Genomic DNA, 18,454 nt, shown 5'->3' with positions numbered 1-18,454 from the left:
TTCAAAATATGTTTATCATAAATATTATAAATAAGTTTACCTAATAATAATAATAATAATAATAATAATAATAATAATAATAATAATAATAATAATTTATTTGCATTCTAAGGATCGGATTTCTCATTTTACCATCTTGGATTATAAATAATATGATTTTATTTCTTTTATTTATTAATAATTAGATTTTTTGCCCGTGTAATGCACGGAATTGAAGTAAAATTCAATTTAAACGACAAAACAAAAGTTTCAATTCATTTTGAGGTTTTGCTATATATATATTGACGATAATCCCTCATCCATAAGCTATATTTATTACTTTAACTTTATGTTTTTGATGTAATATGGTTGTATATTTATATTATCTCAGTTACGGTAGAAGTTTGACGAATCTTCTTCTTTATCACCCATACCAGCTCAACAAATTTACTATAAATCAATGATTTCATTAAATCTCAAAAGTTTATCCGAAGCAACCTTACTTTTATTAATAAAATAAGAACCAATTATTTTTCTAAACAATTTAATAATTTTTCCATAAAATTAATCTTAAGTAAAATGACAATTTTAGTGGGAAAACATACATAGATTTGGGCCAAGAAGTCCGGATACTTAACGAATTTATTAAACTTGATTATATTAAATTAAATAAAACAATAAAATTAATGACAGTTATAACTATCAAATGAAAGAAAAAAATTATTAGGGTTTACTAGAACCAACCTTACTTATTAATAAGATACGTGGATTTGGGGTCAAAAAATCCGGATACTTAATGTATTTATTAAAATTTATTATATTAAATAAAATGAAATAAAAAAAATTAAATAAATAAATAATAATTATAACTATCAAATGAGCGGGAAAAATTTCCTAAAGTTTACCGGAACCAACCTTACTTTTATTAATAAAATATTAATATTTGAGTATGTTGGGATAATACTATGATAATGATATTTGGTACCGTTGGCCTACCAATATATTTTGGTGCAATTAAGTAATGTACCGTACCATTGCCATTCGCAAGTAGAAAAGTTTCGGAGGAAAATCGGTAGAGTTTGGCAGGGCATTCAGCTTGAAGGGTAATTCGTAAAAATATTCACCCATAGAAGTGGCACAGGTCTAGGAAAAGTATATATATATATATATATATTTTTTTTTTAAATGTGTATAATTATAACATACTACAAAATTAATTATAATCTAATAAAGAAAACCAGGTCTCGAATTGATGGATATTGTACTATCATTCAAGGACCTAACGTGTAGGGAAAATTATGGTTAATTTTATTTGCTTATCAGGCATAATAAATAATTGATGACCTTTAGTTTTATAACGATTGATGTCCTCAAATAAACGTAACGATACATTCTTTTTTTATAAGATCCGTCGCGAGAGAGAAAATAATGGATACACGTACGTTTTGAAGATATCAGGAACTCAAGGCGAAATTCAAATATTCGTCGAAATTCGTTTTTAAGGTTCAAGGATTTGAATTAAGATATGCTTATGTGTTTATGTTTCGGTATATATTTATCGTCAATTTGAATTAATTACGAATTACTTAATTATATCAATGTGTTGTCAATATTGAATAATTTGAGTTCTAAAAATAAATAATAAAATGATTAAAATGCTTTCTCCATTTAGGCCCGTTTGGTTGGCAAGATAATTTATGATTAACTAAATAGTTGGACTTAATTAGATGTTTGGTATCCTCAATAAATTGCCGGATCGACCGCCCAAAATTATATAATCATGACTTATCTCATCATATATTGGCTTATCTTGTCTTCTAATGATTTTTTTTTTTTGTTGGATGTTTCAAACTCCAATAAAATAATTCGATCTCATTAGATTATTTAATATTATCTTGGATAATTTTATCTTGTCAACTAAACGAGGCCTTAGAATATTGTTTACAACCATATAATTAAGTAATTAACAAACGATAAATATAAGTAAAAAACATAACTTCAAAATTTCCCCTAAATCTTATTCATTTACCAAAAAGTCATAGATTAGTGTTTTATGATTATTTAATTTATATGTTCTAATTTTTAACCCGTTTTAAACATTAAAAATACTTTTTTTTTCTTTTTTTATATTATTATTATATATGTCAAGAAATTAAGTGGTATTTAACGTTTTTCTACCGAAAGATAGTCTTGGATATGCTTTAAGGGGTTGTCGATTTAATCTGGTGCGTAGAAAATATTTAGTAAAAATTTATAGTCGTTGATTTAAAGTACGAACTAGTACGATCCAGTACGAACCTATGAATTTATAAATTAAAGTACGATCATACCTTGACTAACTAATTTAGCCCAATTTCACCAATTAACCAATTTTTGACCATAATTTCAATTTTGACCCCAATTTTGACTCGCCACCACCGGAGACCGCCAGAGACCCACGATCTCCGGCGTTGACTCTTTTTTTTTTTCCAAAACTTTGTTTTGTCTGAATTTTTTTTCCGGTAGCTCAATCGCAGGGTCTCCGGCTTTGATTATTTTTTTTAATTTTGTTTTTTTTAAAGAAAGCTATTTTAACTAATATTAATGTATTGGCTGTTAAATTACTGTCTTCAGCAGTTATTTAACTGTCGGAGAGAGTAATTTAATATTAATTAACCTTTTTTTTCTTAAAAAAATATATTAATTAATATTACTATCTTGATTGCTAAATTATTGTCTCCACAGTTATTTAACTATCGGAGACAGTAATTTAACTGTTAATTGACTTTTTTTTTTCTTAAAAAAAATATTTTAATTAATATTACTGTCTTGGCTGCTAAATCACTGTGTTCAACAGTAATTTAACTGTCGGATACAATAATTTAACTGCTAATTGACTTTCTTTTTTGAAAAAAAAAATTCTTAAAAAAAATATTTTCATTAATATTACTGTCTTGGCTCAAAATTACTGTCTCCAACAGTAATTTAACTATCTGAGACAATAATATTACTGTATTAATTAATTTTATCGTCTTGGCCTGCATTATTGTTGTCTTCGACTGTAATATTATTGTCTTCGACTGTAATATTACTGTCTCAAACAATAATATCACTGTTTGGGACAGTAATATTAGTAATATTACGGTTCGGGAAAATAATATTCATAATATTATTGTCCGAAACAGTAATATTATTGTCTGAAACAGTAATATTACTGTATGAGACAGTAAATTAGTAGGCAAGGTAGTAATATTAATTAAAATATTTTTTTCTAAGAATTTTTTTTTCAAAAACGGAAAAAAATCAAGGTCAACTGCGATTGACCGTCCGAAAAAAAAATTCAGAAAAAAAAAAATTTCAAAAAAAAAAAAGTCAACGCTGGACACCGCCCGCCCGGTTACGCCGGAATCTGGCCGGAACAAAACTTTCATAAAAAAATTTATTTTCTAAAAAAATATATGTTTTCAAAAAATGATTAAAATGGGGGTTAATGTGATATATTTGTTTAAATTCGAGGTCAATGTGTAATATTAAGGAAGTTAGAGTATAATGGATGAAATTGATAAAAAATATATTATGGAGTATTTTAGAGTAAAGACATGGTGATGGGTTTATTTTAAAGATTGTTGTTTATGTGGACCAATGTGAATTTAAGTCCCTTGTCATGGCCTTAATTATTAATTATTATTAATTGTTACTTAAGTTTTAGTTATAGGGGTTTTTATGTAATTTCACTTATAAGGTAGGTATCGTACTTTTTTTGTGGGGTTTGTACAAATCATACGTGTCACATTTTTATTTGTTAATTTTCAATCGTTTGGGTCCGAGTAGTACAACCCCTCTCGGACCCTAGACAACCCCATGCTTTAATATAATAATAATTACATCTTTTGTCCAATTAAAAGATATGTTAGCCAACTTTAATTGACCATTTGAGAAGAAAATAGAAGCAATTAAATTATACAGCAGTGTGCAGTTCGTCATCACTTTCCAATAACTCAATTCATTTTTTATATTTAAATAGTCCAAATTTTCAATGATTGCCACTCTTTTCTGTGGGAGCTCCGAATCTTTGAGTGGGCCCCACCCTCCTTAAAAATTTGATTAATCTCATATTCAAAACCATAATTTAATAATAATAATAATAATAATAATAATAATAATAATAAAAAGCAAAGATCTATTCACATAATCATTCTTGTAATTCACGTTGGTTAACGAACTTCAAGTAATTGATCGGATTCTACTTTGCCGGATGGAGGCGAAATTAAAATTGAGGGTCCTAACTTCTTTGTAAATATTTTCTTTTTTCATCATATGTAAAACTTAGGTGTAAGAAAGAAGATTATGATTATTATCCGATGGTTTTGTACATGCTACACCCGTTGAGCCGCATCGAGTGATTCTGCACCATTGATCTACACATAATAACACACACACACACACACTTACACACACACACTTTTAGATACATGTTTGTTGTTTGTTTAGTGGATTGTTATTCTATGGTGCAAAATTACCCGATACTTTTCATTAGATGTAACATACTCATTCAAGCCTATTGTATCTACATCCTAATCATTTTTATTGATAAAAAATCAAAGAAACAAATACATCGTAGTCATTTTGTATATTCAAATATAAAATCACCATCAAAAAAATCTCTATGATGATCTCCAACACATTAGGCTATTTCTTAATTGGTGTATGATTTTGCAATCACCTAATTCAAACTAATTAACAGTGACCCACCACCAAACACACCCAACTTAAAAATTAAAAATTGAATAAATAAATAAATAAGAATAAAAATAAATAAGGCCTTAGCTAGAATATTTGAATGATAATCCAAAATATATAAAACCAAAGGAATGTGAGTTTTGAATGGCTGATTTTTAGTGTGTCAAATATTCAATGAAGTTTTTTGTCACTTCTTTAGGTTGATGTTGACTCAAGGATTAATTAAACTAATTAAGTGGCCAACTAACTCCACTGGCTTTGGAGCATAATTAGGTTATTAATTAGGTGTTAAGTTTTTATTTTGCAATTAGTGCTCACTCAATCTTTAGCAAATCCACATTTCTTGTCACCATCTTACAACCCTTATGTGTGTGTGTGTGTGTGTATTAATATAACTATTTAAATATGTGTGTGTGTGTGTGTAAACTTGTTATTTGACAATCACTATATGGCATCTCATATCTTAGCTGGGAAATCAATGGGACCATTTATAATATTTGGAAGTTTACCTATTTTAATTTCCTATTACAAATCAATCATAAATAAATAATCATTTTTTTTTTATCTTTTTGCTACCTCAATTATTGTTTGTGGTCAAGTTCCATTAAAGGGTATCTCTAGATTTCTTTTTCTTGATCTATGTTTTTGTTTTTAAACAATTTCAAAGGTGAACTGATTGGTGAAATAAGAGAGTGTTGTAGCCAAATATCTCGAGTTTAAATCCCTTTATCAATACTCGTTGAGTTCAGATTGTCACACGTGACGTATACTTGATGTAATTTATATTTCTCGGCGCGATTTGCAAGTATTGCACGAATAAATCTATATAAGTGATTGCTCGTTCGTCCGTTCGAAAAAATAGCATGAGTTGTCACTTCGTCATTTGGCATGACACCACCAAAAAAAGAAAAGAAGAAAAAAAGGGGGGGAAAGAAAGAAAAGGAGGATTTGAAGATTAGGATGATTTCCTTTTCTTTTTGAACACATTTGTTAGAAAGTTGTGAGTTTGGCCACCTTTATATCCATTTCAAGTGGCCAGCTTTCCATTAGATTTCCAATTCACAAGTCATTAATATTTGAATTACAAAAAAATGTTGAAATTTGATCTAATTACAAAACAAGTGACTAACTTCAAGAATTACAAACACTCCCTTAACGTATTACAAATAACCGTTTAATTTGATCTAAGATATGTTTCGAATTCATTTAGTTTTCCTGAATTACAAATTTTGATGCACTAGAATACGAGCTTTAAGAAGCCAATTTCCTTTATGTGCTGAAACTAGAGACCCAAGGGTGATATTTTTAGGTGCAACGGTTAGGTTTTGTCGTATAACAACTCGTTTCTTTAAAAAAAGGCTTAATAATATTTCAAGCATCCCATAATATATAGGGTAAATTCCCCTTTCCCCCTTGTACTTTGACTCGATATCACTTTACTTCTTCTACTTTCAATTGCATCGATTTGCCCCCTTGTACTTCAAAAAATGTCTCAATGTGGCCCTCACCGTTAATTTTCACACCTTTGACCTTAACACCGTTTACTCTAAATTTGAAAATTACAAAAAATCCACTCCTCCCAGTTTAAATAATTATTAAGAAAAAAAAACCAAAAAAAAAAAAGCCAGAGTCGTCAACTACGGGGTAAAGAGTTCACTTATAAAAAAAAATATTAACGTCACCAATTTCCATCTAAAAATGGACAGAGGGGTCCAAGTGAAATTAACCCAAGAAAAGTTTAAAGACGAGCTGACATTTTCTGAAACATTTCTTCAGTTGAAGAAACGAAAACGAAGAAACTAGAAAGGAAACCTTATCAAAATGAACTTATTAAATAATAACAGAAAATATATATTAAAAATATTTGTTCAAAAAGAGGGTTAAAACAAGTGTTTTCCATTTTCAAAATAAATATCATCCCAACAAAAAAAAAAAAAAGGTAACTGCTATACATGAAATCTAATGTAAATTTTGAAATTTTTGTAAAGACCAAGTAAAAGAAATAAAATAAAAATAATAATAATAAATTAAAAAAAAAAAAAGTTAATAGAGCGTTAAAAGAGTTAAAGCTCCTCAGTTGTCCCTTCAACTCGACTTATAGCACCACCACACATGGCGGCAGAGCTGTTCAGAAATTGGAACGATAATACAATTGAAAAAATTCATCATCGGAGCTTTGAAGCTAACGAAAAATGGACAACACTGTTACTTTGAACGACCAAGAATGAAGAATGTGAAGCTATGCACGAAACGTGTGAACACCAGCCAACATTAACTAGCTCCAAAACGAGGAAGAAAAAAAAAAAAAAAGAAAATAAGACAGGTGTACATAAAATACGTCGCTTGGCATTTATGCGTACCTTAAAAGCAGCTCCGCAACAAAACCCAGTGTAAGAAAAATGATACATTGTCAAAGTACAAAGCGCAAGCATGGTCGTCCAATTCCTACACGAAAATAATAAAATCGAAAGCCCCAAACAAAAACCCAAGGAGACAATTTACCAGGAAAACGGGAAAAAGCGCTCCTTATTTACTGCCCAAAAGTGAAAATTCCCAAGTTCTTTTTAGACTTTTGACACTAAAAAACAATTTGAGGGAAATTGAAACATAGTAAATGTCACCGCCCTACAAAAGAAACTCTTGCAGTTTCCTCACAAGCTAAGTTTACTTTCGACAGAGATAAAAAATTAAAAAAGAAAAAAAAAACGTACACGATGGCAACTTCTGCTTCGTCCAGGATAAGGAATATCAGAATTCAAGTGCCGAAATGCGAGGTATTGAAGGAGAAGAGAGCGAGGATGTACATAATACGTAGATGCCTGTATATGCTAATTTGCTGGAGGGAACACGGAGAAGATTAGATAAGACGAGCTATTCGTAAGGTTAGATCGTAAATTCAATACGGGGATCGTTATTTGATTTAGCAGTGAACAACTTCCCGATTATGGAAACGAGATAGATACTGTGAACATTGTAGTTTCTTTAAAGCATGTGAAACGTAATTGTTAGATTTTGCAGAGCTGCAAGAACGCATTTTTTAAATCACCAAATCACCGTGTCTCGAAAATGAAAGCAAAAGAAAAAAAAATCGATGCAGAAATTATGAATAGCAATTCAAACATTTCAATAATTAAAATGCTCGATCTAATTGTTAGATTTTACAGAGCTGCAAAGAAGGCATTTTTTCCATCACCGTATCTCGAAAATGAAAGCAAAAAAAATATTGATGCAGAGATGACGAATAGCAATTCAAAAATTTCAATAATTAAAATCAGTTCAATAGAATTGTTAGATTTTGCAGGCAGCAAGAAGGCATTGTTTCCATCACTGTGTCTCGAAAGTGAAAGAAAAAAATCGATGCAGAAATTACGAATAGCAATTCAAACATTTCAATAAATGAAAATCAATTCGATCAAATTGTTAGATTTTACAGAGCTGCAAGAAGGCATTTTTTCCATCACCGTGTCTCGAAAATGAAGAAAAATATCGATGCAGAAATTACGAATAGCAATTCAAACATTTCAACAATTAAAATAAATTCAATCACTTCACATTCGTCTAGAATAAGACACACTGTATTTGTAGTAGACACAATTACAACATTTAGAATACGGAATATCAAAGACCCCAAACAAGTGATTCTGAAAAAAAAAAAAACAATCTTTCAACAGCCATTGAATTGTACCTTAAAATCGAGGAGCATATGTAAAACCCTAGAATCTTCTCTTCGAAAAAGGTTTCTCGTAAACCCCAAGAATACATTTAGAATGTAATCAAACTCCATTAATACACAGAAGCCATTTGTTTCAATAAATTATCAGCCCTTCTATCAGTCTTCACAGTTGATATCAAGCTTAGCTTCAAGTAATATAATTATCGAATCGAGGTCTTGTTCCTGTAAACTAAAACATCGGTTGAACACGTAGTTATGCATTCATGCTCATTTTACTCACAATGCTTATTTTCAATTCCCATTAAGATCCGAGTTTATTAATTTTTCGAAAGAAACACACACCGATTAACTCAGACAGCACAATTTCTAAAGATGACAATTAAAATCAAGCAAAATTTCACAACTTTCATAAACAATTACCATATATTCGACAAGCCAAAAAAAAAAGGAGCAGAATTCAAGTGGCCAATGTTTTCATATAAACAACATATATACACAATTTACAGCAACTACAAACCGAATTCAGAGCGTAAATTTGCTGACAAACACTGGTAGTACATGAATCTCTACAAATGAGGACGAACGGCTGCCGCTGATTCGGAATTCATAACATCAAAGAAATCAAATTGAGAGAAGCCCTAACAATTTGATTATTAATAGCAATTTTATATTATTATTATTGCAAGTTGCAGTAATTGTGATATAACTTTCACTGATTTGTTGAACATAGTTGCGCATCTGGTGTAGTGGTATCATAGTACCCTCCCACGGTACTGACCAGGGTTCGATTCCCTGGATGCGCATTTCGTTTTCATTGTTTTTTTTTTTTTTTGTTCCTGGTTGCTGGAAACTATTTGAAATTTTAATTTAAATTGCAACCTAATTTTTTTTTTTTGGTACAAAATTTTAAGAAAATTATCAACATAAATGAAGTATGTCATCTCTCATCATTTGTGTTGCCAGTTTGGCTGGAGGATTTGAAGCCAAAAAACACTGATCGGCTAATGCCGGGGTTCACCGGTAAACGATGGTCAATGCCAGCGTTGACCGGTAAATGGTAGAGAGGGGAAAACAAGTGACCGATCAACATAGTCTTTGATGGGTCGATGGCAAATAAATTAAATATAAAAAAAAAGAAAAAACCGGTCAGTAACGACGCAGATCGGTATAAAGTCAAAAGTAAAATAGGTGCATTGTGTGTCGAAGTTATTTATTCAAAACACTACTTACATCAATATATTTATGCATTAAAGGTTTTGTTTTTTATCAATTTTTTGTGAAACTGAAAAAATAGGATATTATTTGTTTCAGTTAAACAGGATATCCTCTTGTAAAAGGAGAATAATGAGTGCAAATTTGAGAAAAGTATAACAAATGGTTCATTGGAATTCTAAAGGAACTAATACTTCGAAAAACAAATTTATGCATAACAATAAATAATATGGGAAGAAAGACGTCCAAAATAAAATAAACGAGCTTCACGAGTCTAAGTTGGGTCGCCGTTTGAAAAATATAATGACCATTTAAAGTCAAGAGTCCCTTAATTTATTTCCCCTAATTTATATTAAATCTAAATATTCAATTTTCTTATCATCATGCTAGAGCTATGGCTGAAAATCAAACAAAACTACTTCGGTACTAGATTATAGATCAAACGAGAATGTCGTCGAACTCAATCCGTTAACAAAATGAACCAAGGTTGAACATATATTTTCATTTCGATAAGGTCCGATGTCCCACTCGAGCTCCATTAAGAAAAAAGTTAATAATATATGTTGAAATAAAAAATCAAGCTACTCAAGTTCGATTCATATTCAGCCTGTTTATATTAAACCTCCTTCAAACTCGACTTAACTACTCAACAAGTTTAAACAAAACTTTTAATGTAGACATAAATTTAAACAAGTTTGAACAAGCTACATATAGCTATAATTAATCTTGAAATCTCATCAATATTCCATACACTTCTCCATAAAATAAATTCATACATGTGTTATTTATCAATTTATATTTTTTTATGCCAAGGTTTACAAATTAAAGAAAATCTTAAACATACAATTTATTAAGGTTTGACTTAGAGAAGTTAGAACATAACCATGTTAATTAATTAAACACCATTGCTAATAACTTCCCCATCTCTCGCCTCTTCTTCCTCCATATTATCACACAAAGTTTTTCCCTTAGTCTCCGGCAACAAAACCACCGTAAACCCGGAAACCGCAATCGCCGCCCCGAACACGCCGTAAGTGAGAGAGCCGCCGTTCTTTCCGCCGGTAACCCCCACAACAATAGGTCCCACAAGCCCGCCGACCAACGTCGACCCCCTCACAACCGACATGGCGGTGTTCCTCACGCGCGTCGGGAACAACTCCACCACGTAAATCAAGAGGACGTTAAACGCAATGCAGACGCTGAAAAACGACACCAACTCCAACCCGATCTCCACTCCCTTCGACCCGACCGCGAACACACTCGCCAAACCGCAAACCCCGCTCAATAGGCACAAACCTAGCAACGAACCTCGTCTCTTCAGTTTCCCTATCACGAGAAACAACAACACTTCGCCCGATAACTCCGATGCGGCGTTCAACGCGACGCTCAAATAAAGATTACCGAACGACAAACTGCCGAGTCCCAACGGCATGCCGTAGAACGCCATGCCCACGCCAAACCCCACCACCACCGACGCCGCTAAACGCCGTAGAGCCCACTTTTTCCCCAACAAGATCGAGTAAATGCGACGATCATCGTCAATGTTTTCCCGTACGCAGTTTTCGAAGAATCTTTCGGTTAAGTTTATATCTTTCTGCGACGACATGCTTCTTAGGGTTTCCACGAATTCTTTTCTTCTTCCGTTGATGAAAAGCCACCTCGGAGATTCGTTAGTGGAGAAATACAGTACAAACGAGTATAAAACACATGGAGAACATGTCCATATATACATCAATCTCCACGAAGATCCTCGTATCAGAAAAGCTATCAACGGTAGAGATAGAAACCCGAAACTGCAGAACAAGAATCCGAAAACTCCAACATTTTGGCGCCATTTTTTCCCAATGAGCTCGCTTGCATGGATGAGAGCGCAAATTCCGACACTGGATCGCCCGAATCCGCTGACGAATCTCAACCCAACGTACATCCATATGTTGGTCGAAGCCGCGGTTAGCAAACCCGAAACCGACATAATTAGGGTTGACAGGACCAACGTATTCTTCCGACCGAAAAACGAGTCCGATAGAGTGGCCAGCACGAAACCGCCGGCCAAGCAGCCCAAGAAGTAGGACGAAGACGGGAGGGCGGTGATTACGGGGCCCGCGCACTCGAGTGACCAATCAGAAACGATGGACGCGTGCGCCGGAGTATTCCACGACCACGATTCCTTCGGTAACCGGCATATGTTCGCGGTGGAGTTGCATGTCGTCGACGAGATGTGGTCGTTGCATATCCATTCGGGTTTTGCGTCGGCGAAGACGGTGATGAACGTTTGTTGTGCGTCGAAGAACCATGTGAAAGATAAAAGCAAGGATTGGATCAACTGCTTCAACCCGAAGTTGCCGATGAAGTGTTCAATTGTGTCGTCGAGGGAGCGAAGTTCCGACGGATCCGATGGTGGTGTTGTCGCCGGCGCAGCCGTCCCGGGTGGTGGGTTTGGATCATCTTTCATGTTTGATTAATTTTGTGGGGATTTAATTAGATCAAGAAATGAATATTATGAAGTTAAAGATATCTAGTGAGAGAAGTGATCATGAAGAACTAAATATAGGGTTTGATACGCAAAATCAGATGCTACGTCTGGTTATTTACGCAGCGTAGATTATATTTGAACGGTAGATTTACACATAATCACACACATGCATCGATGTTTACATGTGCTTATTGAGTAATTATTTAATCAAATCTACGATTCAAATCCATCCGATATAAATAATCATGTGTACGTTGGCTACTAATTAAACCCCTTGTACCAAAGTTTTCAGTAGTAGGGACGGTAGTAGTTATTACCAATTTATATTCGACTGTACTATTTAGGCCATTGGATCTATTTTTCTAAAGGCATAATTAAATATAATTTAGATGCCCTTAAAAGTAAAACTAATACTCCAGATATTAAATATTTGTAATGCATGTTATTAAGTCATTTAACTTAGAGCTATTTCTAAAATAAATATTATAAAATAAAATTTGTTAACATGAAAGTACATCATCGTACCACTAATTAGAACTGAGAACACGTATTCAAAATATGTTTATCATAACTATTATAAATAATTTTACCTAATAATAATAATAATAATAATAATAATAATAATAATAATAATAATAATAATAATAATAATAATAATAATAATAATAATAATAATAATAATAATAATAATAATAATAATAATAATAATAATAATAATAATAATAATAATAATAATAATAATAATAATAATAATAATAATAATAATAATAATAATAATAATAATAATAATAATAATAATAATAATAATAATAATAATAATAATAATAATAATAATAATAATAATAATAATAATAATAATAATAATAATAATAATAATAATAATAATAATAATAATAATAATAATAATAATAATAATAATAATAATAATAATAATAATAATAATAATAATAATAATAATAATAATAATAATAATAATAATAATAATAATAATAATAATAATAATAATAATAATAATAATAATAATAATAATAATAATAATAATAATAATAATAATAATAATAATAATAATAATAATAATAATAATAATAATAATAATAATAATAATAATAATAATAATAATAATAATAATAATAATAATAATAATAATAATAATAATAATAATAATAATAATAATAATAATAATAATAATAATAATAATAATAATAATAATAATAGTAATAATAGTAATAGTAATAATAGTAATAGTAATAATAGTAATAATAGTAATAATAGTAATAATAATAATAATAATACTAATAATAGTAATAATAGTAATAATAGTAATAATAATAATAATAATAATAATAATAATAATAATAATAATAATAATAATAAGAATAATAAGAATAATAATAATAATAATAATAATAATAATAATAATAATAATAATAATAATAATAATAATAATAATAATAATAATAATAATAATAATAATAATAATAATAATAATAATAATAATAATAATAATAATAATAATAATAATAATAATAATAATAATAATAATAATAATAATAATAATAATAATTTATTTGCATAGTAAGGATTTATCATTTTCCATCTTGGATCATAAACAATATGATTTTATTTCTTTTATTTATTAATAACTAGATTTTTGGCCCGTGCGATGCACGGGATTGAAGTAAAATTAATACAAAGTAAAATTCAATTTAACCGATAAAACTGAAGTTTCAATTCATTTTGATATTTTGCTATATGTATTGATGATAATCCCTCATCCATAAGCTGTGTATAATTATTAATTTATCTTTATGTTTTTTATGTAATATGGTTGTATATTTATATTATCTCAGTTAAGGTAGAAGTTTGACGAATCTTCTTCTTTATCACCCATAACGGTCCAACAAATTTACTATAAATCAGTGATGCCATTAAATCTCAAAAGTTTATCAGAAGCAACCTTACTTTTATTAATAAAATAACAACCAATTTTTTTTCTATACAATTAAATAATTTTCCCATAAAATTAATATTAAGTAAAATGACAATTTTATTAGGAAAACATACATAGATTTGTGACCAAAAAGTCCGGATACTTAACGAATTTATTAAACTTGATTATATTAAATTAAATAAAACAATAAAATATATGACAATTATAACTATCAAATGAGCGAGAACAAAAAATCCTTAGGGGTTTACCATGAGCAACATTACTTTCATTAATAAGATGTGTGGATTTGGGGTCAAACAATCCGGATACTTAATGTATTTATTAAACTTTATTGTACTATATAAAATGAAATAAAAAAAAAAGTAAATAAATAATATTTCTTAGAATTTACCAGAATCACTCTTACTTTTATTAATAAGATATTAATATTTGAGTATGTTGGGATAATTCTATGATAATGATATTTAGTACCATTGACCTACCAATATATTTTGGTGCAATGAGGTAATCTACCGTACCATTGCCATTCATAAGTAGAAAAGTTTCGAAGGAAAATCGGTAGAGTTCGGTAGAGTATTCAGTTGGAAGGGCAATTCGGTAAAAATATTCACCCATAGAAGTGGCACGGGTCTATGAAAAGTCAACCTGCATGCATATTATGCGTGGGCTCACACATACATTTTAAATGTGTATAACTATAACATACTACAAAATTAATTATGATTGATATGTCTAATTGGACGAACCCAATAGGCCAACAATTTCTTTGTGTATTGGGCCACTAACCTAATATTGAAGATCACTACTATCGATGTCCAATCACCTTGAAATAAGGTTTTGGCCCGACAATCTCAACTAACTAAACTTCAGCTTAATCAATGAGGTATAAATAAAAGTTTGAACTCATTCCTTAAGTTACGTCATATTATCTGAGTAATACTACAACATGTATTCTCTGGACTATTTCCACTATCCGCACGTCTGACTTGAGCGTCGGAGGGATTTCCGCCGGATCAACCCCTAGCCTAGTTCACGTGTTCTATGATCGCAGGGCAGGTATCTCAAGGTCATCAAGCTCGTGAGTCAGTGATCCACTTTGCTCTTCCAGCTCATCCTACTTCAATACCCTAAGATGATCTAACTCTAGCCACATCAATGATCTAATAAGGAAAATTGGGTCTCGAATTGATGGGTATTGTACTATAATTCAAGGACCTAACATGTAGGGAAAATTATGGTTAATTTTTATTTGCCGATAGGGCATAATAAATAATTGATGACCTTTAGTGTTATAAGGATCGCAGAAGAAACGTAACGAGTCATTCTTTTTTTATAAGATCCGTCGCGAGAGATAAAATAATGGATATACACGTAAGTTTTGAAGATAACAGGAACTCAAGGCGAAATTCAAATATTCGTCGAAATTCGTTTAAGGTTCAAGGATTTGAATTAAGATATGCTTATGTGTTTATGTTTATATAAATATTTATCGTCAATTTGAATTAGTTACGAATTAATTAATTATATCAACGTGTTGTCAATATTCAATAATTTGAGTTCTAAAAATAAATAATAAAACGATTAAAATGCTTCCTCCGTTTAACTAACTTAATAACTAGACCAGCATAGACATGGATGGCCATGGGCCGGTTTTGGGCCCAGAACCGGTCCGAACCGGCCCGTTGACGGCCCAAACCGGCCCGTTGACGGCCCAAACCGGCCCGTTGACCGGGTGAACCGGCCCGCACCCGTGAACCGGCCCGTCCTATCCGGGACGGACCCGGTTCCAAGAAATGGTGAACCGTGAACCGCCGGGCCGGCCCGGCGGTTCACTCGGATTTAAAAAAAAAATTCAAAAAAATTCAAAAAAAAAGCAAATAACGGCTAGTGAACCGGCCCGGGTGAACCGGCCGTTATTTATTTTTTTTTTGAAATTCCCCCCCCCCCCAATTTTTCCTATAAATACCCTCACACCCCAATTTTTCCTATAATTTACTTATTCATCAAAATTTTTCAAAAAAAAAATAAAAAAAAAATAAAAAAAAATAAAAAATTCAAATTTTGCGGGCCGGCCCGGATAGGCCCGGAACCGGCCCGAACCGGCGGGCCGACCCGGCCCGCCGAACCGTGCATATTACGGGCCGGTTCCGGTTCCGGAAATAGTGAACCGTGAACCGGTATGAACCGGCCCGAACCGGCCCGTGACCGTGTCTAGACCAGCATTCCCGTTAAATGTGGGCTCCTCTCTATACTAGCTAGATTTCTCCAAGTCTTCACAAAGTTGGTCGTTCATGGGAAATTTTAGTGCTATTTTCAGAGATGTATAACTCTAACATATAGCTCTTAAATGTTAATTAATATTGAGTAATATTAATTAAATGATGAAAAGATTAATTTCATTTATTTACTTGATCATAATCATGAAGTAAAGTTAATGAAAATTGTCTTCATTAAATGGTTAAAGTTCAAAAGATGTGTGCTCGATGTGATCGAGTGATAGGACTAGTTTGGGTTTAGGTGTCCACAAATATTACTTTTGGGGACATTTAGTAATTAGTCAAATTAGTTTACCCAAAATTTAAATAATAAAATATTTGGCCCAAACCAAATATTTAATTAATTGGCCCATGACCAATTAATTTTCCTACTTTTTTGAACTCGGTAAAAAGAACAGACACATCTCTCTGCTTCTTCTTCCAACCATTGCATCCCTCTGTGAATGGATATCTACGACCTATAAATAAAGGCAGAATCTGACCAATTCAGTACTGAATTTAATCGGCAATTAAGAGATAGTTCTTCATATTTTTCTTTTCCTTCGTCAAAGTTCCGTTCGTTGTTCAAGTTCGCCGTGGGTCGAATATTCGTGCAAATATTTGACAACCGATTGTTGTACCTTGGGAGACTACCGGGAAGAGACTGTGCACCGTTGACAGCCCGGAAATATTGTCTTAAGGGAATTGCTTTGGCAAGCCTCGATCGTTCTTTGTGTTTTTCACAATTCCTCTTTTCGACAAACAAGTAAATATTTTTCATTTACGCAGATTGTTTATAATTATACCAACAATCTTAAGACAATATTAAGTTTCAATTTGTTAACTTCTGCGTAATTTATATTTGTTCGTCCAAACTTTTGTAAAAAGTTTGAATATGTGTTTTTACTTTTAAATCAACGTCTGTTATTAAAGTATATGTATGTGTTTATATTTGCATATTAAAACAAGTTACTGTTTTAAATTATAAATTACTTTTGTCTTCCTTAAACGTTTTGCAAAAAAAATTATAAAGTAATTGTGAATCTTAAATCTGCTATTAAGATTTTGATTTATTAATGTGTTTTTATTCTCTTGCGAAGACTTGTGCCTATAATTACAAATTTTATTATGTATATGTAAGAGTTGTCTGGTTCTGTGTGAAACTAATATTATTTTGAATAATCAATTGATTTTTCTGATTCAAATCTATTATGTTTGTTTATTAAACAAATGTTATTCTATTACTGTTATTTGAGATCAGATTAAGGTATATAATACTTAATTATTTATATTCTTAAGTACATAATATTTGGATTTGGACATTATTGTTTGACTTGAATTATCTTCAAATTATCTTGGCTTTCGAGTTTAAAAATTCTTTCCGTTTAAACCTTTTTCGTGAATCTGAAAAATGTGTAGATGGCTTCAATTAATGATGCCGCTCCTAAGGTTGTCGGCGCGGCCGAAAAACTAAACAAGTTCACGGGCACGGACATTGTTACTTGGAAGAACAAAATGTTCTTCTACTACCATGAATTTGGCTAAGTTTCTCAATGAGGAGGCATCTAAGGCGAATGAAGGAGAAACTCCCGAAAATAACAAGAAAGTGTTCCTAGCCATTGATGCGTGGAGTCACTCTGATTTCCTATGCCGTAACTACATCTTGAATTGCTTGGATGAACCGTTGTACAAATTTTATAGTCCTATAAAGATTGCTAAACTTTTGTGGGATAGTTTGTCCAAGAAATACAAGTCTGAAGATGCGTGTTATAGGAAACTTATAGTGGACAAATTCTAATTTTATCGAATGGTCGACAGCAAAATTGTGAGTGAGCAACTGAATGAACTCCAACTCATGATCTACGATATTCTCGCCGAGGGTCATGAGGTGAGTGAATCTTATCAAGTTGCTTCCATAATTGGAAAGCTTCCACCGAGTTGGACGGAGTTCAAACACCTCCTAAGGCACAAGAAATCGGTTGCCAAATGAACGATGGAGGAACTCATAGCAAGGCCTAAGACCGAGGAGGATAATAAAATTACCGACAAGGGTGGTCAATACGTGGCTAAGGCACACGTAGTGGAGAGCTCAAAGCAGAGCAACAAGCGAAAGGGTCCTACATTTAATAAAGGACCAAACAACAAGAAAAATAAGAGGTTCACAGGAGCGTGCTTTGTTTGTGGAAAGAATG

At 31.4% G+C, this 18,454-nt stretch overlaps 1 protein-coding gene, 1 long non-coding RNA gene and 1 other non-coding gene across 3 annotated transcripts; 1 reads left to right on the top strand and 2 right to left on the bottom strand.

Annotated features, from left to right (window-relative positions):
• Positions 1-5,744: 5,744 nt before the first annotated feature.
• Positions 5,745-8,376, bottom strand: LOC148770470 (uncharacterized). Its single transcript, XR_016031383.1, has 3 exons — positions 7,410-8,376; positions 7,059-7,143; positions 5,745-5,974 (listed from the first exon to the last, which is right to left on the bottom strand). It is a non-coding gene; the product is annotated as an uncharacterized LOC148770470 (long non-coding RNA).
• A 727-nt stretch (positions 8,377-9,103) lies between these two features.
• On the top strand, positions 9,104-9,174 carry TRNAG-CCC (transfer RNA glycine (anticodon CCC)). Its single transcript has one exon. It is a non-coding gene; the product is annotated as a tRNA-Gly (tRNA).
• A 1,162-nt stretch (positions 9,175-10,336) lies between these two features.
• Positions 10,337-12,247, bottom strand: LOC105962345 (organic cation/carnitine transporter 3). The gene has a single exon (XM_088818679.1). The coding sequence runs from the start codon at positions 12,033-12,035 to the stop codon at positions 10,479-10,481; it is 1,557 nt and encodes a 518-aa protein (XP_088674805.1). The 5' UTR covers positions 12,036-12,247; the 3' UTR covers positions 10,337-10,478.
• Positions 12,248-18,454: the final 6,207 nt, after the last annotated feature.

This window comes from Erythranthe guttata, chromosome 5 (assembly GCF_056151865.1).
Source record: "Erythranthe guttata isolate IM_541 chromosome 5, IM_541, whole genome shotgun sequence".
In the NCBI taxonomy this organism is placed as follows: Eukaryota; Viridiplantae; Streptophyta; class Magnoliopsida; order Lamiales; family Phrymaceae; genus Erythranthe; species Erythranthe guttata.
The sequence above is the reverse complement of the archived record's forward strand: the minus strand, read 5'-3'. Positions and strand labels throughout refer to the sequence as shown.

Bases quoted from the DNA above. Each gene is read 5' to 3' on its own strand.
- LOC105962345 (XM_088818679.1), bottom strand. From the start codon at position 12,035: ATGAAAGATGATCCAAACCCACCACCCGGGACGGCTGCGCCGGCGACA.